Here is a 27,250-nt window from a genome sequence, read left to right on the forward strand (position 1 = left end):
CCTCTAATGAATAAATGCTAGATGTCGTTGTATGTTTAAAGTTGTACCATAACAATAACATGGAGACAAATAGGTAGCTGAAGTTCCACCTGAAAATTTGTGCAGTGCACTGTTAAAGCTCACACGAGTCTGGACTGAAACATAAAACATTATTTTTTTATATATATATTTTTATCCCTGTTTAACCCTGTGTAGTGTTAATGAGCATATGTCCCAACGGTGCGCTCTCATTAGACTTTTATGGAGGTTGGAGCCTGGCTGCAGATAGAGTGAGAGCCACACAGGCACAGGGCTCGTTTGCATGGAACAGCTGTGGAGGCTTATGTCCAACAGAAATATTTATTTAGGAGTCCAGTTGGGTCCCTAAAGGTAATCCACTCTGTTTACTTTGGATCCAGCCCATTGTTTAACTCTTACAACAGATTCACCCTTTGGTCACTCCACCCAAAACACAAGCCCCGTCTATATTCTATCATTTATAACTGTTTTTTAAGGATCACTTCATTTCTTCTAATTCAGTTCCTTATATTTCATTCAAGCAGCTCTTTGTGAGGAAAAAAACTGACTGAATATTGTCTACATTTTAAAAGGGATGCTGTTTGGTAATACTAAGGGGAATCAGCTGCCATAAAGCCTAGAAGAAACAACTGTGTCCACATGGTCCTCATCCAACAAATGAAAACCATGTGGAAACAACTTTCATGTGACTATGGAAGACTTTGTTTCTCTGTCATATTGCAACATCAGAGACAAAGGGTTAGATGTGAGGGCTGAACAGTTGATTCTGAAACACGTTGATCACTCATGGTAAGAAACACGGTTGTTTCTTCTTGGGTGTAATGGGTATTGAGACAGCATCACTCTGGGGGGGGGGGCGCATATATGTCTATGGCAGAATGTTCAGCTGCCGCGGTGACACATTGCACACATGAAAATACTGCCTGAGGTTTTAACCCTCTCCAGGCAGGCGTTGCAGATTTGCAACAGCTAAATTCCAATTACCTACTTACTCCACATCCATATTATATGAGCTTTTTTTACTCAGGAGCCTTTTCTCCCATCCATGCTGATAAACGTGGGCGATGCAGACTGTGCAAGAATGGCTACACGCAAACGGCCTGCCAGAAGTGCAAAATACTTTTTTGTTTACAAAGGATAAAAAAGTCAGAATTGTATATTACTACCCCATATGATAATTTTCCCCAAATATCAGATTTTTCCTGATACTAAAAAATAATTTGAGCCTGACAGGGTTAAGATCTACTACTAAATCTTAAAACTCAAGAAAAAATATATAAAACTGATTCAAAGAACACATTTTCAGTATGACTGTTCTTTGTCTATTTTAGGTGTTTGAGGTGAGAGTGACTAATTGAAAAACTGTTGGCTAATGCTAGCTCTGTGGTAGGGACTTACCTGTTGTAGACTGTGTTAAAATAAAGCTCAAAGTTAAAAAGACAGAGCAGTGCCTCTAGTTAGCATTACATTACAACCCCAGGGTATTTTGCACAGTATCAATTGTAGTCCATATTAACCAGACTAGTTTATGCTACCGCTAAAGAGGTTAGCAACATGCAAATATAATTTATACAAGTCAGTTGTATAGAATTACATCTGAAGGGTTTATTTTGGGTTGTGGTTTTACACGGACAAAAGACTGAACTATTTAGAGCTGATTTTGTTTGTTAGACTGATCAGAGAATGATTTAGGTTCAATACAAGTGCCAATCTAAAAACAATGGAGCTATTTCCACATGACTCTGAGCCAGAGCGCTGTAACAGGTTTGCCCAGTCTATATCATGAATATAAGATCGTGTTTGAAACAGTCTGCTTTGAGACGGCTCACACTCAACAACTATGTTTTAAACGGCTTATGTTACGCTATTTTCTAATCTGTTTAAATGTAGTTTCCTCATCAAAAACAGACCTGGAACTTTGTTTTGTTTCATTCACAAACCCTACATATTTAAGCTCTCAAACAGAAAACACTTCCACCATGTGATGCCATGTGCTCCACTGGGTTTTTAAACTCCTTACATCTTTACTAGAATCATTAGTTGGATTTCAGTCCTGGAATTGCCAATCTCTACAAAACAAAAGGTAAAAAGTAGCTGTTAACTTCAACTTAAACTTCATGACATCACAAGGTGGAACAGAGCGCTTTGAGCTCTGGAGATGTAGACAGTCTAATAATAAAGGTTTACTCAGACACATGTGAATGAAACGAAACACCACTCCAGGTGTGTTTTCAAGGAGGTAACAATACTGGAACATGACTTAAAACTAAAGAGTAAATTTTGCATAATATGGAACCTTTAACTCCCCTCTTACACAATTTCTCTTTGGCTAAAATCTGTAACTCATCATTTTCAGAGGTATGGTTAGTGGCTTTGAGATATATACAAGAAATATATATTTTTAAAAACACACATATTTCCACAATTTCAAAACAACCACTGGTTGACAGCTGCCTGTTGAGGAGCATTACCTGAAATGTCCCATCTGTGGTATTGTTTCCGAGCTGGTTCACATTTGGCAGAGAGCCTCCGTAGTACAGGCCCCGATTTGGCCCCAGCTGCAGGTACTGAGCCTTCTGTAACTGTCAACACACAAGTACACACAACATCACATACAAGAAAGAAAAGCTGGTCCCATTATACCTTAATTAACCTTAAAGAGGAGGTATTTTACTTCTTTGGAGGATTAACTGCTAACACATAATACAGTATATTTAGATCACCGTGTTACCTTTTATTGCTGTGAAACTGCTGTTTCTAACTGTCTGCTCTCCATGCAAAATCACTCCACCTTCAGAGCACTGCCACAACACATCATAAAAACCACACTTTGGAACATCCTCCATGGACATACTGCCACCTTGGCCACGTTTACAGGATATATATATATATATATATATATATATATATATATATATATATATATATATATATATATATATATATATATATATATATATATATATATATATATATATATATATATTTTTTTTTTTTTTTTTTTTTAACAAATTAATTGTTCTGAATTAAATCGTTTGGAATTAAAATATCCTTCTTCAAGTTTACATGGAAATAATAATTCCACATTGAGGTTTACATGGAAAACACATTAAATCACCATTATTTAATTCCACTCTACATCTGGGGTCCTTCCCTTCCCTTGGACAGAGACACAAACGTATTTACATCTATTGAAAGAAAATACACACTTCAGCTGCTACCGACTTTTCTGTAATCTTGGTTTGTCATTACACCACGGACACAAACACGATCCAAAATTTTTCGCAATCGTTCTGATGATAATGAAGCAGCGGCTGGAGAATTCTCTCATCAAGCTTTACATCTGTCAGAAGGGAGGAACAAGACAAAGTGAGTGTGAGGCTGCTCTACCTCAGCCCACTCCCACATCCCGCTCACAAATCCAAAGAGACGTGGATCAAAGTCCAAAGCCAGGACTGGTGGAGCCATAATGTCCAGATCACGTCAGAAGAGCGACCCAACGAGCGTGCGCTGAACCACTGACATTATTTTTAAGAATAAATGTTTATATGATCGAGGAATAAATACATTTGTTTTTAAAATTGGAATAAACCACCAAATTACTTCGAAATTGAGTTTAATTCAGAATAATAATTTTCATTAGAAATTACATGTTTACATGGTCTTTTTAAAGTGGAATTCTTTTTTATTCAGGATTAAATTATTTTTTATTCTGAATTAAAGCTCTCATATAAACGTGGCAACTGTAAAGGATTATAGTCAACAACATTTCCATGGAAACAAGCAGGAGTAAATAAGAATAGTAAAAAAGAGTCAAGTTTTTAGAGATGCGAACCTGCTCAGAGTAAGACTGCATGTTTTTCAGTTCAATAAACAGAACCAGAAAATGAAGAAATATGCTTTTCTTTTAGTCTACCTTCGGCTAAAAAGGTACACACTGTGGCTTTAAAGGAGCTATTGTTAATGAGACCAACGTTGTGATGTGCAGAGGTGGATTAACAAGTAGCTTTTCTAGTCACACAGTAAAATATGATTTGTATGACTCGGATGCTACGGGGATGGCAATCAAAACAACATCTCGTAGCATTTGTGGTTCTTATTTTCATAAACAAACCTCCTGGGGCCTTGTGACATTGTATGTTTCAGAACGCTCTCAAGTCCCATTTCCAATTTACAAAGCCATAAGTGCTCTATTAGATTTCCTCATACGGACCCCTCGGGCACACAGCGAAATCCAATCAGGACCACAATTACCAACCGGGCCTGCTCCGTGACCACAGACCACCACACAACCCGCTGTTTACACAACACTTACTGTCTACACACGACTGACTGTTCACATAAAGACTATTATACACAGGAAATAAAAGTGCATGGATTTATACATACATGCGTTCGTGAGTTTTTAATCGTGTCATTGGGGCTGTAGTCGACTAAAGGAATTCTTCTTAAAAAGGGGGCATGGCAAAAGTTACTTATCTCTATATATGTGACCCTCCTCATGACATCATCAGGTGGTAATCCAGAATGTGAAAATGGTGACCGTGAAGCCTTACTTTTTTCCATGCACATACACATTACTTATGTTATAAAACCATAGACTGTCTACATAAATGGGCATAGCCTATTTGCTGTGTTCCAAACAGGAAGTGAGCATGGGAGCATTTCTGGCTCCATCAACGCTGGTTCCAGTTACCTTTCTAGTAAAAAAAATAGAAATGTCTGCTTTCTCTTCGTAACTGCTTGTCATTTTGGTATTAAAATGTTTGTATTAATCGCTCTACATGATCCTGGGGTTTTTATTTCGCTAATTTGTCCATGACACAAGATATGAACATTAAAAACAAACGTTCTCTCCCATTAGCGTTAAACCAGCTGTGCGTCTTCATCATCCTCACTTCGGATTGGCTCTTTGGTCACTATGTTCCTCAGGTCAGAATTCCAATAACCTCAAGCCTCAATGAGCTTCATTTGACTGGAGCCGAATGCTACAGGTGAAATCATACTCCTTTAGTCCACTTCTTTACACAGTCTATGAATACAACACAGAATTCCAAAGCGAAACAGAGTAGTTGGACCTTTAAGCTCTGAGTATATTGACTGAGGCTTCCCACAAGTATCCATTTCACTGAAGAACAATAGAAGCCACTAGAACCTGTGCTTTGTGTCACCATGAACAGCAGCTTAGTGGAGTGTTTGACCATTCCGGTACAGTTTGGTGGTATTCAGAGTACAGTTATTTTTCTAAAATCAAAGGAATACATGGCAGCACTTGATCACATAATGCAGGCTTCAAGCTGCACAGAATTAGTGAAAAAATGAGAAAATAGAGCTCTTACAGCATGTGCATGTAGTTTTTCCTTCCACAATAAATTAGTTTTTAATCCTATATCTTTTGCTACCTTTTTTACTACTTATTTAGATATATAAAAACTCTTTATTATATTGCATTGTGATGTGTGACCTACTGTGTCTAAATAATTTCCCTTGCTGCGTTTTTACACTATAATTTAAATGCAACTCTGTGTGAAAGTATTCTAAATATTTAGAATACAGTACTCTGATTGGAGCATGTACTAAAAATCTCGGGGTAATAATGGACTCAGACTTGAACTTTAACAGCCACATCAAATCAATAACATCTGCAGCCTTTTACCATCTAAAAACATAGCAAAAATCAAAGGTTTACTGTCTAAATCAGACTTGGAGAAACTTATCCATGCGTTTGTCTCCAGTAGATTAGATACTGTAATGTTCTGCTCACTGGTCTCTCCAAACGAGCTGTGAGACGCTGCAGAACATCCAGAACATCCAGAACATTCAGAACATCCAGAACATCCAGAACGCTGCAGCTCGGGTCCTTACTCGAACTAGGAAGTACGAGCACATGCGTCCTGTGCTCAGGTCTCTGCTCTGGCTCCTGTGCCTCAGAGACTTTAAAGCGTCTCTGTTTGTACAAGTCTCTCCATGGCCGAGCACCAAAGTCCATCTGTGACATGTTAGTGTCATATGAACATCTCACACTCTGAGGACCTCAGGGACCGGCCTTCTGCTGGTGCCCAGAGTCAGGACTAAACAAGGGGAGTCAGAGTTTCAGGTTCATGCAGCTAAAACCTGGAACAGTCTGAACATGTGAGACAGACTCTTCTGTGACGCTGTTTAAATCCAGGCTCAAAACATTTCTGTTTAATTGTGCATATAACTGAAAGGTTTTCATTCTGCACTCTTCTCTCCAATTTATGTCTCTCTTTTTAAATTTTAATCTTCATGATTATTTATGTTTTGATTTGTTTTTATTATGATTTTAATGTATTTCTTATTCTGTAAACACTTTGAATTACTTTGTGTATGAATTGTGGTATACAAATAAACTTGCCTTGCCTTGCCTTACTAGAATACATCACTAAATACATTTTCGTGCAGGTGTTCAGTAGCCAGGCTGGTGCCACAGTGCCTCCGCTCAATTTCATTTCTCTTCTGCAACTAGGGCAGGAATCAGAATACACTAGACGATTTGCAAAAAACACGGAAGTGCGAGTTCGGGCACCAGCCAATAATATATTCAGTGTTGTCAACGATTCCTGAGATCGAGGATTTAAAGCCAGAATAAAGAGAATGTTTGGAGAATTTCATCAAGGGGAAAGACGTTATTGTTCTTCTTCCTACTGGATTTGGGAAATATACTTTCTTGCTTAATATACCAGTTAGCGGCGCATTACATACATCACAACCAAATAGCAGCAATTGGTTAAATGATAAAAAGTGCCCGGCCACCATTGGGCGAAGGAATTCTAACACTGCAAGGTCAGAAGATTTCTTCCAAGTGAAACCGGCTGATGAATCAGGCTAGAGACTCAGCATTCTGTAACTAAACACATTTTCAAAGTATTCTTCCCATCACTGTTGATCGGAAGATTGGCGGTGCGATTCCAGCTCTCACAAATGAATGCTGTTGTTGTGTCCTTGGGCAATACACTTAGCCCACCTCACCCCCAGTGTCGGAGTACGTGTGTGTGAATTAGTGGTTCCTTGATGTAAAGGACTTTGAGCGCCTTGACGGTGGAAAAGCGTTATAAAAATAGGAGTACTGACCATTGACCATTTTACCATTTAGTCAGTCAAAAGTTCAAAAATACTGACAAACTAACACAAGAATTTCAGAACATGTTTGTACAGATGTAAACTACAAGAGATTTTGTGATATGTGTAGGAAATGATGGTACTTCAAAAACTGCAGCCTTCTCTAATTGCGTCCATTCAAAGTGTGATTTCAGTGCGATTGAGCCCTAACTGAGGTTTCATTTTACAAACGATAAAGCATTTTAAATAAACACACAAAACTTATCTCCAAATAAAACATCATTGGTTCAAGTCCAGACCTGTCCTGTCTCAACTCTATTAAACTAGAGCCTCGTAAAACAAAACATTTAGAAAATACATATTATACCTACATTACACAATCGACTCACTTAACAAAGTACCATAATTTCCTCCACAAACAATAAAATCTCCTGTGTTATTCTGCATAAAAGCTGCTAACCCTGTACAAACATGATCGAAATGTGATTATTGTTTGTTAATTCATATTTCAGTCTTTTTGTCAGTTTTCTTGGACGTGTTGAAAATGTGAACTTTGAGCGTGGAACTACTCAATGTTTCTGCTGGAGGGTCCGCTACCTGCTTGTTTCCATGGAGATATTATTGTTTTGCCTTGATTATTCCACAGCAACTTGGTAATCATGATGGAAACGTTAATAATGGTCAGATCTGTGGAGAAGCAAGCCCGCACATGGGAAGAATTCATGTTTTAAGGTATTTTTAAGCTATAAAACACCTGTAATTGAACAAATCCAAGGGAGATAAGTTTAATGCCCTACTGTGGAACATTCCAAGCAAAGAATGGAAAGTAGCAGCCCATCCACCTTAGAAGTGAAGCAGTACACCTTTAAATCTATTCGCAAAAAATCTGAATAATTTTCCCCAAATAGCTCATAATAAATCGCCCTAATACCAACTTTTTAATTTCATCTTCAAGGCCATTTGCACTTTTTCCATTTTCAAACTCACCTTCGATGTTCTATCCAAATTTCCAACTAAGCCCAGTGTTCAGAAATATCCATGTGACTGTACTTGATACACAAAAGCAAAATTCACTCTCTCACTCTCATTTAGCTGAGAGGCCCTGAACTAAATAGTGTTCGGGGAGTTTTTATCATCCATACACAGAGCTGTAATGATGTCCATCTATTTTCTAGAAATGTCCTGAAGAGGCTTTTGTACAACTACTGACAAAATTCAAAAGATGAAAGACAAAAAAGGTGTTAGATAACAATCATTTCTTCTTATTGGCTGTCCAGAAGTAGAGCAAAGGATTATGGTCCAGGCCGGGCAGCAGAATATATGGCAAGATCAAAATTGAAAATGCACTCTGACTTGGTGCAATTATCAAATCACAAAGGCTGCAGTTACTTAGACAATAGAATGTACTCCACAAAGAACGAAATAATGTTTTACTGAAAAATGTTGTTGTACCTGTAGATTTAGACTTAAAGGTGCACTGTGTAACTTTTCTGGTAGAAGATCCGTCATCTGTTTGACTCCATGTAGATGTTGTTTTTCCTGGAATGTTTTACAGTATGGAATTTCATATAACTTTCTCCATGGAGACAAGCAGGTCACCTCACCAAGCCAAGTTACAGGTCAGATCTGTGGAGAAGTGGGCCCGCTCACCATAAGAATACATGTGTTTGTTTGTTTTTATTGTAGTTTTTTTTGAGAAATAAAAACACCTGCAAATGAATAAATACAAGATATATTTGTTTAACGCCACACTGCGGAACATCTCAGGCAAAACAATGACATCACTGTGAGATAAGCAGATGGTAGACGCCCCACCACAAAAGGTACACAGTGCATTTAATCCAGTATGTTCAGAAATGCATGCGATTCTTGTATCAATTTACCAGTTCATATTTCAGTCTAGAGTTGTCAAAAGTATTGAAAATCAGATACTAATCAATACTAAGTCTAGTATCAAAACTAGATTCTCATTTGAGCAGGTACTGATACTAAAGAAATCACATTCGAAGGACAGAAATGAAGCTTTCCTTAATAGCTTTAGAATGATCTTGAGCGGTTTCAGAATCACAGATATAAGGCCCTATGGGAATAGAAAATAAACTACTACCATTTAATGTTGAAAATCACATTCTATTATCTAAAGTGCATTTTCTTTTTCACTATTTCAGTCTTCTCTCAAACGTTAATGCTCCTGGACTTATTGAAAATGAAAACTGAGAACAGAATCCAACGATTAAAACATACTGTATATCCAGAGTCTTGTCAGAAAAATCACTTCTTTTCCAAAAGTGTGCAGCTCTACTTTTAACATTGTCGTACGAAAGTGCCAATATTCTGACACCTCCCTCTCCATAAATAGTCCAGTTAATTGCGTTGTTGCATTAAATGAGATTACAGTGAACAGATAAGCTCCAGATTTAGCACTATTGTATCCACTGCTAACCTGGTCCTGTAGTGTAGTCTAGTGTTGTCACGAGACTAACATTTCTAACTCACTTTCAATACTACGCAACAGAATCCATACTCGATACTCGATACTGATACTGATACCGATACCTTTAGACAACAGAATGTGATTTTCAACATTAAAGGTTTTCGTTGGGGGTCTGTCACCTGCTTGTTTCTGTGGATATATCATTGCTCTGCCTGGAATGTTCCACAGTGTGACATTAAACAGTTTTACTTTACATATGGGCCCGGTCAAGCAGAAGTAAACATCAAGGCCAAAAATTCAAGTTAATGCATCTGATATAAAAATGTTTTGAACAGATACATATGTACTCTAGTTTATGAAACTGTTGACCTTTTTTCTGTACCATTTTTGGTTTTGTTTTAAACAGACCATGTATGAAACATGGAACAAAAATTATTTCCCAAATTTCAAAGACCTGCAAATCATGTAAATAAATGGATGTATTTCATCATATCTTGTGTTATTCCATCTTTGAACTGTTGATGAAGGTTCATGATTTTTTTTTTTTTTTTATGTATTTAAAATGATAAAAATTTGCTTGGAAGGACTGACATATTTTATAGAAATAGTTTCCTTTCATTTTGAAGTAATATTAAAGTATTCAGAAGAAAAAAGTTGACAAATGATGTAAAATCCTGCACCTTCTACTTGGTTGCACAATTTTCCCTCCGTTACTTTTCCCTCCGTTACCATGACCTTTCTTAATAAAAAATCTCATGAGTCAAAAAGTAAGAGGTTTTTCAACCTAATTTTGTACCATATGGTAGAAAACTATATGAAGCAAATATTCAAACCAGTTTGTTAAGGATATGTAAGTGAGAACCAAGAGTTATCACTGTTTGGATTTATTGCCCAAAAAGTGCTGCATATTTCATTCCCTCTGTTACCGACATGAGTTTTTTACTTTTTGTCAACAACTTGAAAGAATATCACAGGTTTAACTTTACCCTGTTGGAGTGTTAACTCTTTCTTACATTCTGATACTTTACTTATTTCAATAGTCCCTCTAGTTTCTGAATAAGAGACATTTGAATGTCAAAAATCTGCCCCTGTTTCCCTCCGTTACCACTTGACCGGACCCTTATATTCAAATACATGTGGTTTTATAGCTCATAAATACAAAGAAAAACAGGCATTCTGACTCTGAGCGGGGTCGCCTCTCCACAGATCTGACCTGTAATTTAGTCTGGTTTGGTCTCCATGAAGATAGCTCCATATTGTGGAACATTCCAGGCAGAGAAATAACATCTACATGAAGAAAAGCATTTGACGGACCCTCCAGAAGACCAGAAAAGTTACACAATGCACTTATAAGTCATAGTACTTTCTTTTCTATTCCATGTGTGTTATATGTGTGTAATCCTCAGTGGTCCAATAGGTTCATAGTGTCAATGTGTGTGTACTAGTCTATGTGGTCTTATAATTGTTCTGATACAACTCAACATCATTCTAAAGACATTCAGGAAAGGTTCATTTTAGTATCGATACCTGCTCAAATGAGTATTTAGTTTCGATACTGGTTTTAGTATCGATTAACATCTGATTTTCGGTACTTTTGACAACTCTTGTGTGGTTAGTGGGACTTTCACTTTGGTGGGACATGGCTAAACGCAGTAAAACTGTCTATAACCTGGAGTCCTCTAGTTAAGCTGTCAATCACAAGAGCGGAGTATAGAACTATAGACCTGTCCGACAAGTCCGCACAGCTCTGCTCACACAAAGAAGGTTACATGTGAAGAAAACTATTTTATCAGTTGAAATAACTGTAAAGGAAATCCTGCTTCTAAATCCTGATACTCATCAATACTAAAACCAGTATTGAAACTAGTTACTTATTTGAGCAGGTATCGATATTTAAAAAGTCCCATTCACAGACAGAAATGAATGTTTCCTGAATGTCTTTAGAATGATGTTGAGCTGTATCAGAACAAGTGTCAGCGCACATAGACTAGTACACACACAGACCAACATGAACCTACTGCACCACTGACCATCACACACATATAACACACATGGGAATAGAAAATAAAATATTAATTAATGTTGAAAATCACATTCTAGTATCTAAAGAGTGAACAGTGTTGTGGAGTAACAGATTACATGTACCAGTTACGTAATCAGTATAAATTATGAGTTAACTGTATTCAGTTACAGTTACTGTTTCAGTGAGTGGTAATTAGATTACAGTTACTTTGTTGAAATAAATGGACTACACGGCAGTATTTTCCTGTTTTCACATTTGGGACTATATCCCTTTTTCTTTTCTTTTTTTCTTTTTTTTTCTCAGTAATTCCACTCATTGCCGGACACTAAACCAGGTCTAAAACCAGGTCTAAACTAGGTCTAAACTAGGTCTAAACTAGGTCTAAACTAGGTCTAAACTAGGTCTAAACCAGGACTAAACCAGGACTAAAACCAGGACTAAAACCAGGTCTAAACCAGGACTAAATCAGGAATAAACCAGTTCTAAACCAGTTCTAAACCATGTCTAAAACCGGATTTAACAGGACTAAACCATGCTGTGTGGACCGAGCCTCTTCTATTAATAATATTTTTAATACGGTTAAGTAAAGACATGGCCCTTTCATTGTCTTTTATCAGATAAAACATCTTATGTGAAGATTTCCTCGTCTTTGCTTCTCTACAGCAAATCAAGTAATCCAAAGTATTCAGATTACGTTACTCACTTTAAGTAATTTAATGGATTACGTTACAAACTACATTTTGGGGTATGTAATCTGTAATCTGTAGGGGAATACATTTTAAAAGTAATCTTCCCAACACTGGCTATCAATTCCATAGTAGTGAAATACTATACTGGTTAATACTAGTTTTAAACTTTTTTTTATGGTATCATGACAGTATCACAAATGACAATACTTCATTTGCTCCCTGATATAAAAAAAATCGTCCGTTTTCATTTCACACACTAGATCACACTGACAGACACACACTTCTGCTGCTGTGCCTGAAGTGGCCAGCGCCCAGTCAGATCCCTGGATAAACAGAGACTTCAACAACAAAGACAGGATTAATTAGAGAACTAGACAGAGACAGCAAATATGCTGATGGTCAACCTGAACCAACACGGCTTAAACTGTCCACAGACCAACCCACGAATAAGACCCAAGACCAAAGACCTGGAGAGGTTCAGGAAACACAGCAAGCTCATCAGTCACTACAGATTATTACACTGTAATAACACTGTAATAACTGTGAAAAGAAAGACTGTGGAATTAATACATTGTTGTGTCCTTGAGCAAGATACTCATATGGTCTTTGTACATGGTTAAACCTATATGAACTGTCTAGGCCTGATTAAAAAAAAAAAAAAAAAAAAAAGAGAGAGAGAGTTCCTTAGAATAAAGGGAGTTAAAATGCATGAAAACAAACAGTTTGATAAAGGCAGTGTAATTCTGTAATAAAGTTGGAGTAAATGAGCCCATCAGCAGCGGCAGTAGGAGCGGCAGTAGGAGCGGCAGTCCGCGGAGCCGTGACACGGACTGTGACTCTGGCCCTGTTGGATTAGCGCGCGCAGAGGAGCGACTGTCCAAACCAAAAGTGCTCCGCCGCGGCGCACGGAGCGTCAGGAGCACGCACGCCCCTTTGCCTCCACACAGAGCCGTCTATGAACGGGACCCGAGCCTCCGCGGAGCCGTGTCCGTGTGTGTGTCCGCCGTGAGCTGTCACAGAGCGGCCAGAAGGCTCCTCCAGCTGGCAGGAAGACTCGTTTGTTATTGTTTACCTCCTCCTCCTCCTCCTCCTCGGTGGAGCCTGTCATGTCGGAGGAGCTGCACTGGGCTAAGCTCGTGCTGTGGCGGGACTCACCCTGGCTTGGCGCGTGATGCTCAGGTCCTTCATGACCTCCTCGAAGGCGGCCGTCTCCTCCGCCTGCTTCTGCGTGTGCAGCGCGATTTTCTCGCTGAATTTCCGCGGATTGTTCGAAGTCGCCATGTTTCGCCGCTCTGCTCGGGTTTGCTTCAGTGGACGCTGTCAAGGCGCGCGCTTCACGCACGCTTCACTTCCGGTTTGAGAAATGTTTGCAAAGTAGAGCTATATTTTTACTTAATGTTTTTATTATGCTGCAATTCAGGTGATTCCCACATGTGCCTCATATTGTAGGCAACATTTAACCTTGGATTAAACAATAATCAGATGTTATGTGTGTGTAGGTGTGTTTGGTTTGTATTTGCACAGTAAATTTATTATTTTAGGCAACACTTTTTTCACATTTCTTTGAGCAATTTATTTTAGATAAACAATATGCAAACATAAAGCATTTATGATTAGACTTATTTTGTCTTACCCATTTTTCCACAACCTTAATCACAGCATATTTTATTTTGAAAAGCAGACAGGCTGTTCCGGTGTGTGTGTGAGCTGCTTGACCAGAGCGGTGCGTGTTCACGACGATGCGCGGGCGTGAGGTGGAGGCGCACATCTGGACTGCAACAACCGCATTCAACTTGTGTCCAGGATCATCTCCTCCACCAACACTGAACCACCCTCCACTACAGCACGCCCGCTGGGTGCGCTTGGTTTAGTCTCCATAAAACTTGAATTAGTCCAGATGAGAGTGTCTGAAGTGTCGAAAATCTGAAAGTTATCGATACTAAAACTAGTATCAAAACTAGATACTAAATTGAGGCGGTATCGATAGAATAGAATAGAATAGAAAAGAAAGTACTATAATTTAATGCTGAAAATCACATTCTATCACTTAAATAAAATGTGTTTTTATTATCATCGTGGTATCAGAATCAGTATTGAGTTTCGAGTCTATTTTTAGTATCGGAATAGAGTTTTAAATTTTAGTTCCTTGACAAGACTAGTCTGAGTATGATTGTGTCATATAAAAATAAGTTCTGTTAAATATCACTAAACATCCTTTTTTTTTTTTTTTTTTTTTTTTTTTTTTTTTTTTTATTTATTTATTTATTTTAAATGTTTTGATTTTCCAGTTCACTGCTCTCTCATCTGAGCTTGGCCCAACCCAGCCAATAGGTGGAGCTGTGGAGCCATACATGGCAGCAGCAGAAAGACTGGTTTTCACTGAGACCAGGCCTTAACACAGTGTGGGTGACATGTGTTCAGTTAATCTTTATCTTCTATTATATCTGCAGAATAGGCCTATACTTCCTCTATTGAAATCAGTGGACTGAGGATTACCATGGCAACAAACCACAACTTAAAGTGCATATGTGGCTGTTTAGACTACCCATTTCACTTAAATGACTTAACATTATTATATTCAAGATATTACTTAAAATTTTGCCTAGTTTTATATAATTTGCTCATTTCCGTGCTGTTTATAATTTGACTTCCTGGTTGGACACGGGCAGCAGGTTTGACATGTGGAGGTTCCAGTTCTGTTACCTAGCAACCATAATGACAACAAAGGCCAAAACCTGTCTAAATGTTCACAATAGATATTATTAGACTAATAAAAATAAATTACAACACCTTTACAACACCTTTTTGTGTGAAATGAATATTTTAAGGTCCTATATCCTCCAAATGCTCTGTTCCTCCTTATGATGTCATGGAGTGTTATGTTTCAACACCTTTACCTTTAATTTTGTAGCAATTAGCAATTCCAGGGCCAAATGATTCTAGTGAAGTTGTATAGCATTTAAAAACACAGTGGAGCACTTCCTGTATTACCACATGACATCACAAGGTGGAACCGAGGGTTTTTGTTTGAGAGGAGAACTCAGCCAAAGTCTGCAGGATCTGTGTGTTGAATGAAACTAAACACAAGTACAGTTCTGTTTGTGATGAGGAAACATAACAGATCTGAAAATCGTCTGACTGAACCTGCATTTTGGATGGAATTTTCTGTGTTGATGACCTAGAGAGTGTCAAACTTAAATTCACAGAAGGACAAAATTAAAAACTGGGACTAAGTCGTGGGCCAAACTAAATATTTATTGAAAAATTTCAACAACATCTGCATGTTTTCTCTTCTTTTGAGATATGTAATGTTAAACCTTTTCTTATTAAAATAAATGTGCAATAATAGTTTTGCTTTAATATTGAATCCAGAACAAATATAATATACAATAATAACAACATTTTAAATAAATAATGTCTCTGTAGTCGATCTGTAGCCGGCGGGCAGCTCTAATACAGATTTGATATGATCTCGTGGGTCAAATTTTTTATTTCTTATTTCTTATTTTATTTATTTGTAAAGGGACAGTACATATTAATGAACATTAAAAATGTAAATATGTAAAGATTATAGCCAACGTGGCTCATTTCCATCTTCAGTCCCTCGGCAGGTTCATGTAAAATCATGTATGGGACGAGGAAAAGTACAGCAACAATCACACAAAAGTACACAACACCAGCACACTCACTATACACACAATTAATTTCAAACAGTTCATTTGAAGTTCAAAGTCAGAAGTTTAAGAATTAAGTCAAGAGTTAAACCAACAACCCCTCAAAATAAAAGAAAATATAAATTGGTTAAACATGGAGACATAGCTGACCATTGAGTAACCACAGTTTTAAAGCTTTAGAAAATGCTGCCAATGTTGAAAGTTCTCGTACATGAGCAGGCGCTGTATTCCATGTTTGAGCAGCTCGATAAGCAAAAGAGAGTTGTCCAAAGGTACTTTTCCTAAATGGCATAGAGCAGTCGCCTCTAGAGCCTGATCTTGTTGTGCGATTTGAATTTCTTTTCACAAACTCCTTTAGAGGAGGTGGAGCAAGATTATTATAAACTTTGTAAACCAAAATTAAATCTGCATATTTGATATGCAGATTTAATTACATCATAATCATCATAATTACATCATAATCATCGAACACAACAGACACTCATAATGCTTTCACTCAAATATCAAATAGGTCAAAAACTGTCAAATTAACTATTTACAGGTAAAGCTCAAACAGTTGTAGTACGTTGTGTTAAAGGGCACATATTGCAACTTTTTCTCATCCCTTAACCCAAATTTGACCCCTGGGCCTGAGTCTGACATGTCTGACTTAGAGGTATTTTGAATAAGAGCTCAGCACTACTTCTTGTATCTTTTTTTTCTTATTTCCACAAACTGCCACTTAACTAATGTAAAACTATAATAATATTAACACAAGCACTTTCCCACAAAACCAAGAAATTATTTTTAAAAAGCCTGAAAACATGTCATATGCTGTTTAATTCAAGTAGAAGAAAAATCACTCATCATGCTAAATAATGGGATAATATTGTGTTGTGATTAATGCTGCATTGTGTAACTTTTCAGTTGTGGGTCTATCACCTTCTTGTTTCTATAGAGATGCCATTGCTCTGCTTAGAATGTTCCACAGTGTGACATTAAACAGCAATACCTTACATTTATGCAATTACAGATGATGAAAAACAGGCATTCTGACTGTGAGCGGGCTCGCCTCTTTGTAGATCTGACCTGTAACTAAAGGTTTACTGCCACACTGTAGAAAGTGAGTCAAAGCTGCACACTTACTCCCACAATGTATTTAATGAATGACAATGTTTGGATGAGTGGATCTTCATCAGGTCATGGTTCTCTGTGTGTGCCACTCCCATAAAAACCTTCTGCCCACTGACTGTCCAATCCAAAAGTGACTCACAGGAGATGTCCACTCACACACATACAGCCCCTCCATCCTCTGGCTCCTGATGTTATCCTGATGCATTCAGGGCTTCGGTTTTATGCTCCGGTACAAAAGACTAACCGGTTCTCAAATTCTTTTTGGGGGGGGGGGGGGGGGGGGGAGAGAAGTGAGAACTGCTCTGACATGCTGCTAATGAATTGCCCTATGGGATCAATAAAGTTTTCTGAATCTGAATCTGAATATATAACACAATATACACAACACAATATACACAACACAAAATAGAACACAATATACACTGTACCTCATATACATGAACCATCAATCATATGTTCTCACTGGGCAAGTCAATTACATTAGAAATAAATATAAGATTGTAAAAAGTGTTTAATTTCATATTCTTGATTCAGGCCACTACACCACAAAAACTGGAAGGTTAAAATTTCAGGGTAAATTATTTCAGAGTTGTTTTTAATACAAAAAAATTTATTTAACTATTTAAAAATTAAATGGGGGTTGGAGTTGGGGTTATTTACCAGAGTTGATATGAAGCTGAAGTTAATTCAACTTCCCTTAGTGTTATTTTAACTTCCCTTAGTGTTATTTTAACTTTCCATAGTGTTAATTTGGCTCCTCCCACCCACCACTTCAAACTCCCATGAGAGAAGACCAGTTTGAACCAGCTTTGTACATAATTTCATCTTAAATTAACTCTTAAATAAAAATGAAAATATAAAACACCTCTGTGTGTTGTTCAGCTAAATCAGGCGAACCCTTAATATAACTCTTAATTTCAGGGTTAAACAGGAACTTTGGTCCAGTGTTACTTCATTAACATTTACAAAAATGTTAAATTAACTCAAGAACAGACTGGACTCATATAAACCCTGAGAAAATGTTAATGTCAATTTTAACACTCCACTTTTTGCTGTGATGGACAAGCAGTTTTTAAGCACTAAATATAAAAACTTTGCAGGAGCAGCCTGTTCATATCCTCTCCTCTTTTGGGAGCTTCATCTGCTCTATCCCAGTGTATTTAAGGGAGGAGATGGAGCCGTGCTTCTTTAAAATGGGCAGCTACAGGGTTTCTTAGGTCTCCGTTTCTAATGTTGCTCCTGTGTTCAGTTTTTTATGCTTTAGATGTTATAGAAGGTTTCTATGGGAGTGACACACGGAGAGAATCATGACCTGACCAAGATCCACTCATCGATGTCATCCAAACATTGTCATTCATTAAATGCATAGTGAGAGTAAGTGTGCAGCTTTGACTCACTTTCTGTGTTCACTGTAGTAGCCTTGCTCCAGTGATGTGTGTGTGTGTATACATATACTGTTTATGATTAATGCCACACTGTGCCACAATTCGGGCAAAGCAATAATATGTATCTCCATATAGAAAAGCATTTGACGAACCCACCTCCAGTAAGTTACACAATGTACTTTTAAAACAGAAAGTATGTTTGTTAAAAAGTCAGCAGAAGTAACCCTCAAACTGAAACTCTCACTTCACCTTGACTCTGTGATATTTGTGTCACCTATGTATTTCCTCTGAGACATTGTTGTCACTTAAACAAACTTCACATGTTTTAAAAAGATTGAAGCTGAAAGAATGTTCAAACTCTTTGACGATTTCTCCCAATTTGGGAGTTTTCAGATTCTAGAATGTGATGTTGCAATACTCCCAGATGGGGCACGGGACAGTTTTCCTATTAATTACAATCTACTTTATCATGAAATATCCAAAAGATAAATTCACAAATGTTAACCTGGTATTTTCAAGTATGAACTTAACCCTAGAACATCATTTTACATTTCAAAAATACTCCTTTTATTCATTTTGTTAAAATGATGATTTGTGTTGCATACAGTGAGATCCTGGGTCTAGACATGACTAGAAATGACCAGGTTCAATATTTGTGAATTTACCTTTTGGATATTTCATGATAAAGTGTGATGTAATCAATAGGAAAAAGTGTCTCTTACCCCCATCTAGGAGGATGACATCTTCACTTTCTAGTATCTGAAATCTACCAGTAGAAAACTGTGATGACATCTGAAACCAACAAAGTTGTCAGACTTTTACAATAAATGAATTTCTCAACCAGATCAGACAAATGATTTTGATCTAATTAATAGTTTATAAATGTATGCACTTAGACCCCAGCAGGACTAATGTTGTTGTTGTTGTTGTAGTTGTAGTAAATAAGGGAGTGAAAGAACAGAGCTTTTATTTTGATTGTTATATTTATTAATTAATGTTATTATTAATTTATTTCATTTGACCAGGATAGTCCCACTGACAAGAGAACCCTGGTCCCAGAGATATTTTTTGTTACAGGGAAAGCTGATGGCATTAAACGTGTGTATCTCCACTGTGACAAACAAGTGATGGCACCAGGCCAAGTTACAGGTCAGATCTGTGGAGTGGCAAGCCCGCTCAGAGTAAGAATGCATGTTTGTCAGGGGATTTTGAACAATTCTGGGGCAAAATAATAACATGTATGAAGTCAGCTCAGTGACGTACATACAGTATTTGTAAGCACTGTTTTTTCAGGTGGATGTCTTTAAACGTATTTATCTCCATGACGACAAACAGGTGATGATACCAGGTCAACTTAGGTCTACAGGTCAGATCTGCAGAGGCGACGCAGCTCACACAAATGCATGTTTAGTTTCTTTTTTTTCTTTGCATTTAAACATCTGTAATTGAAGGTGCTTTTCTGCTGGAGGATTCGTCAGATGTTTTTCTGTATGGAGATATTATTGCTGTGTCTGAAATATTTCACAGTATGGCTTTAAACCTTTCTATCTTCATGGAGACCAAACCTGACCAAGTTGCACTTCAGATCTGTGGAGAGGCGACGCTCACAGTCAGAATGTCTGTTTTTTACTGACTATAAAACCACCTGTACTTTAATGTGTGAAAGGTAGAGCTGTTTAATGTCACACTGTGGAACATTCCAGGCAGAGCAATGACAACTAGGGATGTAACAATAACTGAAATATTGTGATATCGTATCGTCAGAGTTCTCACAATAACATCGTGGACCATCACAATATATCAAATCACAAGTCTCTTTGCTTAAATGAAGAGTTCTGGTGCAGCAACAGCTAAAAAAAGACAGAGGGAACTACATAGACCATGATCCTTTGCTCCATTTCAGTGTAGACTATAATAGATAATAGAAATAACAGTTGTAACACTTTTAAGTCTTAGTTCTTTGGATTAAATCTTGTCAAGGCATTTTAAGAGGAAAAAGTAGCATTAACAGTTTTGTTAGTCTCCACAAAATATCACAATAAATATGGTACCGTGAGATCTACATTGTGAAAATATTGTATTGAGAGATTTGGATATTGTTACATTCCTAATCGTGAGCCTCCCCACCATATCGTGAGCTTTTCCCACAATATCGCAATAAATATGTGACAGAGACAGAATCAAGCAGGTGACAGTCCCCCAACCAAACAGTTGCATAGTGCACTTTTAAATAAATGTATTTTTAATGCTATATGACACAAAACTATAACATGTCTATAAATGTAAGCAGGCCTCTCGGTGTTTCTCTTTTTGACACATTACAAAAGGAGCGTACTGAGTCGGGCCTCTTCCTGTGACAGTGTTATAGTGAAAGGAAGTGTGATTATTGTCCTCCAGGTTTGTGCTTCTCTTCTGACTCTTCACTGGCACCACTCACTCTGCTTTCAGTATTCTAAGTTGTCTCTTCTTCCACATGTTTGCACGTCATGTCGAAGAACGCAATACACATTTTGTTCCCCTGTGATCAATCTAATTACGAACAAAAACAAGACACGTTTTGAATCAGTGCCAGCTAACAGAGGAGGTGTCTTCATTAAAAAGCCCCCCCCCCCCCTTTTTTTTCTTTTTTTTTTTTTTTCTTGTTCAGTAATTCCACTCATTGCCGGAAACTAAACCAGGTCTAAACCAGGTCTAAACCAGGTCTAAACCAGGTCTAAACCAGGTCTAAACCAGGTCTAAAACCAGGTCTAAACTAGATCTAAACTAGATCTAAACCAGGTCTAAAACAGGTTTAAACCAGGGCTAAACCAGAGCTAAAACAGGTCTAAAAACAGGATTAAACCAGGACTAAACCATGCTGGGCGGACGTGTCTCCTCGTCTTCTATCAATAATATCTTTAATACAGTTAAGTAAAGACTGGGCTTTTTATTTTCTTTTAGCAGACTAAACATCTTATGCTACAATATCCTCATCTTTCAAGTCAATAATCAAGTAATCCAAAGTATTCAGATTACGTTACTCACTTTAAGTAATTTAATGGATTACGTTACAAACTACATTCTGGAGTATGTAATCTGTAATCTGTAGGGGAATACATTTTAAAAGTCACCTTCCCAACACTGCAAACCACGAAGACGTTTGGAAACATGCCATGACAACTTCCTTTGGGCTCTGTTCACGGTAGTAAGTCTGATAAAATCTCAGAAAATGTAGAAAATGTTTCAGTGTCCCATGTCATTGTGGTGTCGTTACATTCGGCTCATCAACAATTCCAACCATCCCTCAGTGTTCATCATTTCTCCACTGACACATGAGCACACTGGTACATGTGATTAGAAGAGATGAGGCGTCAAACTCCAGATGATTCCAAACAGCACACACGTCTGCAGTCTTCATTTTACCTCTGATCACATTTACTTCAGTGGGTTTGATCACAGTCGGTCGGTGAGTCCAGACGTCTTCCTGGTTTGTGACGTAAGCATGAATAGAGTCTATAGAAAAGACTGGATCTCAGATAAAATGTAATTAATCGCACAGGCCTATAACTCACAGACGAGTCAAGTATAAGTGATCATTTGATATTTGATACAACACTCAGTAATGTTAATGTTCTGACTCACACACAGGCCACAGTGTCATGGTGTTCATTTTCATTGAGTTATTTGATTTTCCTTAATCCGGTTTTATTTTGTAATTTCTCCAGTCGTGTGTGTTTTGAGTATTAGTTGTTTGTTTTTACCCTGTGTTCTCCTCAGTGTCCCATCTGTTTGGATTTTTTGTGTTTGCTTGTTCTTCTGCTTTTTATTAAGTTTAAATTAGACAACTTTGCAAGTACAGTCCTGCATTTTGTTTTTTTTCTGTTCTAAACATGACACAGAGATGTGTGAAGAATCCCTCAATTGTCCAGGTAGAATCCACGACGAGGAGAAAATTCAGTTAGTCGACTGGACAAAAGTTAGTTTGGTTGGATGAGCTGAGAAACGTCTTCAACCAAACTCACCTTTTGTCCAGTCGACAAACTGAATTTTCTCCTCGCCGTGACACAGAGATGTATATATTAGGCCAAATGATGTATTTTTAATCATAATACTTTGCACAACGTTGGTGGGGTTCTACATGTATGTCTATGGTGGAATGTTCAGCAGTTACCATGGTGACACAACGCACACATTAGCAAACACTGTCAAAACTGTTTGAAGACAGTCTAAACAACAAAATTCCTGTATTTTGGTGAGAGCGACTAACTGAAAAACTGGGACTGTATGTTTCAAGCTCAGCTGTTGTAGTTGAGTTAAATCAGTTCTTTGCAGTCAGATTGTGTTGAAACAAAACTCAGATTAAATTCCAGAATGGCGGCAGCTGGAGGCAAAAGTCAAATGGAACGTAACGTGATTTCAGTGGGGAAACCAGGATTGATCACAGAAGATCCCAAAATATGAAAAATCAAGGGAAATATCAGAGCCCAGTTTAAAAATGACTTTCACCTTATCTGTGAAAATAACAAGAGATTATGACAAACACTGAGCATTTATGACAAAAGAAAAATTAATATTTGTAGGTTTTACTAGACAAATCCTCACAGACATTTTGAGCCCACTACAGTTTGTCACTTCATCTACAGATATATATTACACATTTCATCAATTATACTTTTGTGAAGCTCATAAAATGCGAGTAAAAAACATTCAGAGTTTAGATGTGCTCCTCAGCCTATCTCACTCTACTTTCTCATCTATGTTATAATGTTGTTTCTTCATCCCAAACACACCTGGAGTTGTGTTTTGTTTCATTCCCACATGTTTAACCCACAAACCTGCACATTTTGGCTGAGTTCTTCTCTCAAACTGAAAACACTCAGTTCCACCTTGTGATGTCATGTGGTGATACAGGAAGTGCTTCACTAGAATCATTTGGATCATTTCAGTGCTGAAATCTCTACAGTCTTTACTTAACGGTAAAAAGGAGCTGTTAACTTGAAAACTATTGCCTCATGACATCACAAGGTGGAACAGAGCATTTGGAGCTTTAGATATGTAAACAGACAAATAATAAAAGATTACTCAATAACTCCAGGTCTGTTTTTGATGAGGTAACAGCATTACATCATGGTTTAAAGATCACAAGAGTCAATTTAATGTAATACAGGACCTTTCACCTGGTGCACAAATGTAACACATAAACTAAGGCCTGCGGGCCGACTCCGGCCTGCCACACCCCTTTGACGGGCCCCCAGCCCCTCTGCCCCCCACCACTGGCCCTATGAGGCAATCCTCAAAAGTGTCATGGCCTTTTTTTTTTTTTTTATTACTTTTTGGCAAATAACAACATGTCTGCATCTTGTGTTTTGTTGATTTTTTTCAATAAAAAAATTATATTTATATGAATTTGTCATCATCATGTGACAAGCTCGAGATCAAACAGTGACAGTCCACCCACGCACAGAGATCTGTAGTGGAGATAAGGACAGAAGGACCATGGAGGACACAAGGACAGCAGGACTGTAGTGCAGTCCAGGACTAGCTAAGGACACTAGGAACAATAAACAAATCTGTGTCAGGAGTGATGTGTTGATACAGTACTGTAAAGACTGTGCCAGGCGAGTGTGTGTGTGTGTGTGTGTGTGTGTGTGTGTGTGTGTGTGTGTGTGTGTGTGTGTGTATGTGTGTGTGTTGTGTGTGTGTGTTGTGTGTGTGGTTTCTTGTAAAATGCTCTGAGTGCCATAAAGATGGGAAAGCACCATATAAAAATGTGACCATTTACCAATAAAGAGTTACTCAAACATTTTGTATGTGAATGAAACAAAACACACTGTGTTTTTGAAGAAGGAGCAACATTCTGACATGACTAAAAGCTCACAAGAGTCCATTCTGTGTAATATAGGTGTTGCTCAAATTGCAAAAACAAATTTGACAACAATAACATGACTTTTTTTACGTTTCTCTGTCCAGCATTTAAATCTTACAAAGGTCACTTGATCGTGGCCGATGTGAGACCTGCATGTTTTAATCAGGTTGAGGAAACATGACTTTATTCTAATCTGTGGTGAGGCTCCTCCCTCTGGAATTCTCCTCCTCAAAACCTTTGGAGGGAAAATTCTAATGGAACAGGACACAGGACAGATACAAGAGCAGAGGACACACAGTGTGGAGCAGGAGGATTATGAGAGCTGATCTGGAGGTGAGACTTTTTAAAGATTTCATTATATGCTTCTCCGGCCTAGAATTGTTAAAACATGTTTGTGGTGTTTTATTTGAAATTAGAGTTAATGTAAGGACTGTTTCCATGAAACACATTGTATTTGACAGTCCATCTACAAGAGTGTGACAGTTGTACTCAGATGTGAATGTGTTTGTTCCAGAGTCGTCTACAAACACAGAGTGACGTCCAGAGCTCTGCTGGAGCTGTGGGGAAGTTCATGAATGTTATAGTTGATGTTTCAGGAAAAAGGAAGATGTTTGAGAACCAACAAAACACAGATGAACAAAGTAAGTAAACCAACTCAAATGATTTTAAAAGAATTTTTCAAAATGAACTTCCTACTGAAACAGTTTTCGTGTTTCTACAGGGTGATGTGGCATTAGGAGGACTTTATACCAGATGCCCTACCTGTTACTGCATTTAGAGGAAGAAAAGCAGCACACAGTGAGTTTTGTTTCTGCAGATACAGTTCTAATGTTCTTGTGATTCTGTTCTGGTCCATTATTGTCGTAATAAGTGCTTTAAGTGTATTTAAACATGTACAACAGAGTAAATGATCAGAATGTGATCATCATGTGTTATTCTGTGTCCACAGAGACCAGAGCTTCTTCACTGGAATAAATCTTCACACTGTCCAGCTCCAAACTGTGTGTCTCTGTACTTGTGCTCTCTGTGTGTTTGATTCTGTTTAAGACAATACAGAACTGTGGAAAACTAAACTTTTACAGAATTAGATCAATTCAGTTCAATGATACATACTTATACATTTCACGATAAGGTAACATAAGATAAATATACATATTCAGCATGATTTGATCAAATTTTATCAGCATGAAAAAGTGACGTTCAAACCTAAACATAATTTTATTGCGTGCAACCATTTTCCATAACGTTTTTACGCAAACAACCTTTTGTTTTCAGTGTAGGAGGGTAAAAGGGTCAGTAGTTGGGCATATTTGTAATGCAGCTCAGTGTTCTCATGGATGACTGTCTATCACCTGAAGAGTAACAGAATAAAGCCCTTTACCACAGACCACTAAAGTCTGCTGCTCTCATGTTGTGTAATGTTAACGTTGGCCAACAGTCAGTGCGGAAGAAGCACTGGTCTATTCATGCACCATCACTATACAGTACAAGAATATGTTTGTATTCTGTGGTATGTCTGGTCATAGTCATTTTCACTTCTGACTGATTATTGTAAATCATTTAAATCTTTTTTTTTTTAAATTAAATTAAGACTAAAATACACAATGTTAAAATGGGCCTGTAAACTATTTTCTGATCTGTTATAATGTTGTTTCCTCAACACAAAGAAACGACTATTGTGTTTTGTTTCCTTTATGTTTAACACATAAACCCTTAATATTTAGACTGTTCCACTTTGTGATGTCATGTAGTAATACCTGAGGTGCTCCACTGTGTTTTTAAACTCCATACACCTTCACTAGAATCGTTTGGATCATTTCAGTCCTGGAATTGCTGATCTCTAGTGAACTAAAAGTAAAAAGTAGCTGTTAACTTGAAAACTACCACTTCATGACATCACAAGGTGGAACAGAGCATTTTGAGCTTTGGAAATGTAGACAGACTAATAATAAACATGTGTGAATAAAACAAACACAACTCCAGGTCTGTTTTTGATGAGGTAACATTATTACAACATGGATTAAAGTTCACAGGTCAATTAATGTAAAACAGGACCTTTAAACTGTTGCACAAATGTATTACAAAAACAAAGCAGCTACTAAACCGTCACTAATGTTTTCTACTTCTTCACAGACATCACGCATTGTCCAGTTCCCCAAATTAATTGTATTGTGGTATCTGGTGGAAATTGTATTGTTTTGCCTGGAACATTCCACAGTGTGCCATTAAGCCATAGACTGTATAAAGAAATGGACTGAGGTGAGAAAGTGTTGGGCTCCAGTCAAATGAAGCTCATCGAGACCTACAGTTATATGAGTGAGTTTGGAGCAGAGTTCCATATTAAGGATTATAGGAATTTAGCAAAATAAAAACCCCAGGATCATGTAGAATGGGTTTATACAAACATTTTCAGATAAAACTGATGAGGCTCACAGCAGCAGTTACAGAGTGAGGTGACCATTTTTCAGTGTAAGTCAATTTTATATGGAATGCGGCGGCAGGTTGGGCGTGTCCATTTATATATACATTCTATGTATTAAACGTATTATTTTGATGGAGACCAGCAGGTGGCACTAACATGCAAAGTTACAGGTGAGATCTGTGGAGAGGCGATCCTGCACACAATAAAAATGCATGTTTTCAATGTAGTTTTAGTAATAAAACACTGTATTAAATAAATGCACGATAGAGTACAGGACACTGACTGCAGATTTTGTGGAGTGGTCCCAGGCAAACTATCTGCTCTTGAACTTTGACAAGACCAAGGACCTGGTGAAGTATGAAAGAGGTGTGAGCGTGAGTGATGGTGGTGGTCGGAGATGGGGTCGGATGGCGAAGATTGGCAGCCTCGCTTCCGTCAGTCTGCCCCAGGGCAGCTGTGGCTACAGTAGTAGTTTACCACCACTGAGTGTGGAGTGACTGAATAATGAACTGTAAAGTGCTTTGAGTATCTTGAAAGGCGCTATATAAATGCTATCAATCAATCAAT

At 37.7% G+C, this 27,250-nt stretch overlaps 1 protein-coding gene and 1 long non-coding RNA gene across 3 annotated transcripts in view; one reads left to right on the forward strand and one right to left on the reverse strand.

Moving 5' to 3' along the window:
- The window catches only part of crtc1a (CREB regulated transcription coactivator 1a), a 52,320-nt gene extending 38,773 nt beyond the window's left edge, over window positions 1-13,547 (reverse strand). For both annotated transcript variants that reach the window (XM_055151627.1, XM_055151626.1), the window contains exons 1-2: window positions 13,400-13,547; window positions 2,490-2,600 (exon numbers count right to left, since the gene is read on the reverse strand). In XM_055151627.1, coding sequence (XP_055007602.1) covers window positions 2,490-2,600; window positions 13,400-13,525 — 237 coding nt within the window. In that variant the 5' untranslated portion in view covers window positions 13,526-13,547. The remainder of the gene's footprint in view (window positions 1-2,489; window positions 2,601-13,399) is intronic.
- A 10,677-nt stretch (window positions 13,548-24,224) lies between these two features.
- Window positions 24,225-25,317, forward strand: LOC129408434 (uncharacterized). Its single transcript, XR_008631939.1, has 4 exons — window positions 24,225-24,594; window positions 24,776-24,902; window positions 24,983-25,059; window positions 25,211-25,317. It is a non-coding gene; the product is annotated as an uncharacterized LOC129408434 (long non-coding RNA).
- Window positions 25,318-27,250: the final 1,933 nt, after the last annotated feature.

This window comes from Boleophthalmus pectinirostris, unplaced genomic scaffold (genome assembly GCF_026225935.1).
Source record: "Boleophthalmus pectinirostris isolate CB_2022bp ecotype Guang Dong unplaced genomic scaffold, ASM2622593v1 HiC_scaffold_16, whole genome shotgun sequence".
Lineage (NCBI taxonomy): Eukaryota > Metazoa > Chordata > Actinopteri > Gobiiformes > Gobiidae > Boleophthalmus > Boleophthalmus pectinirostris.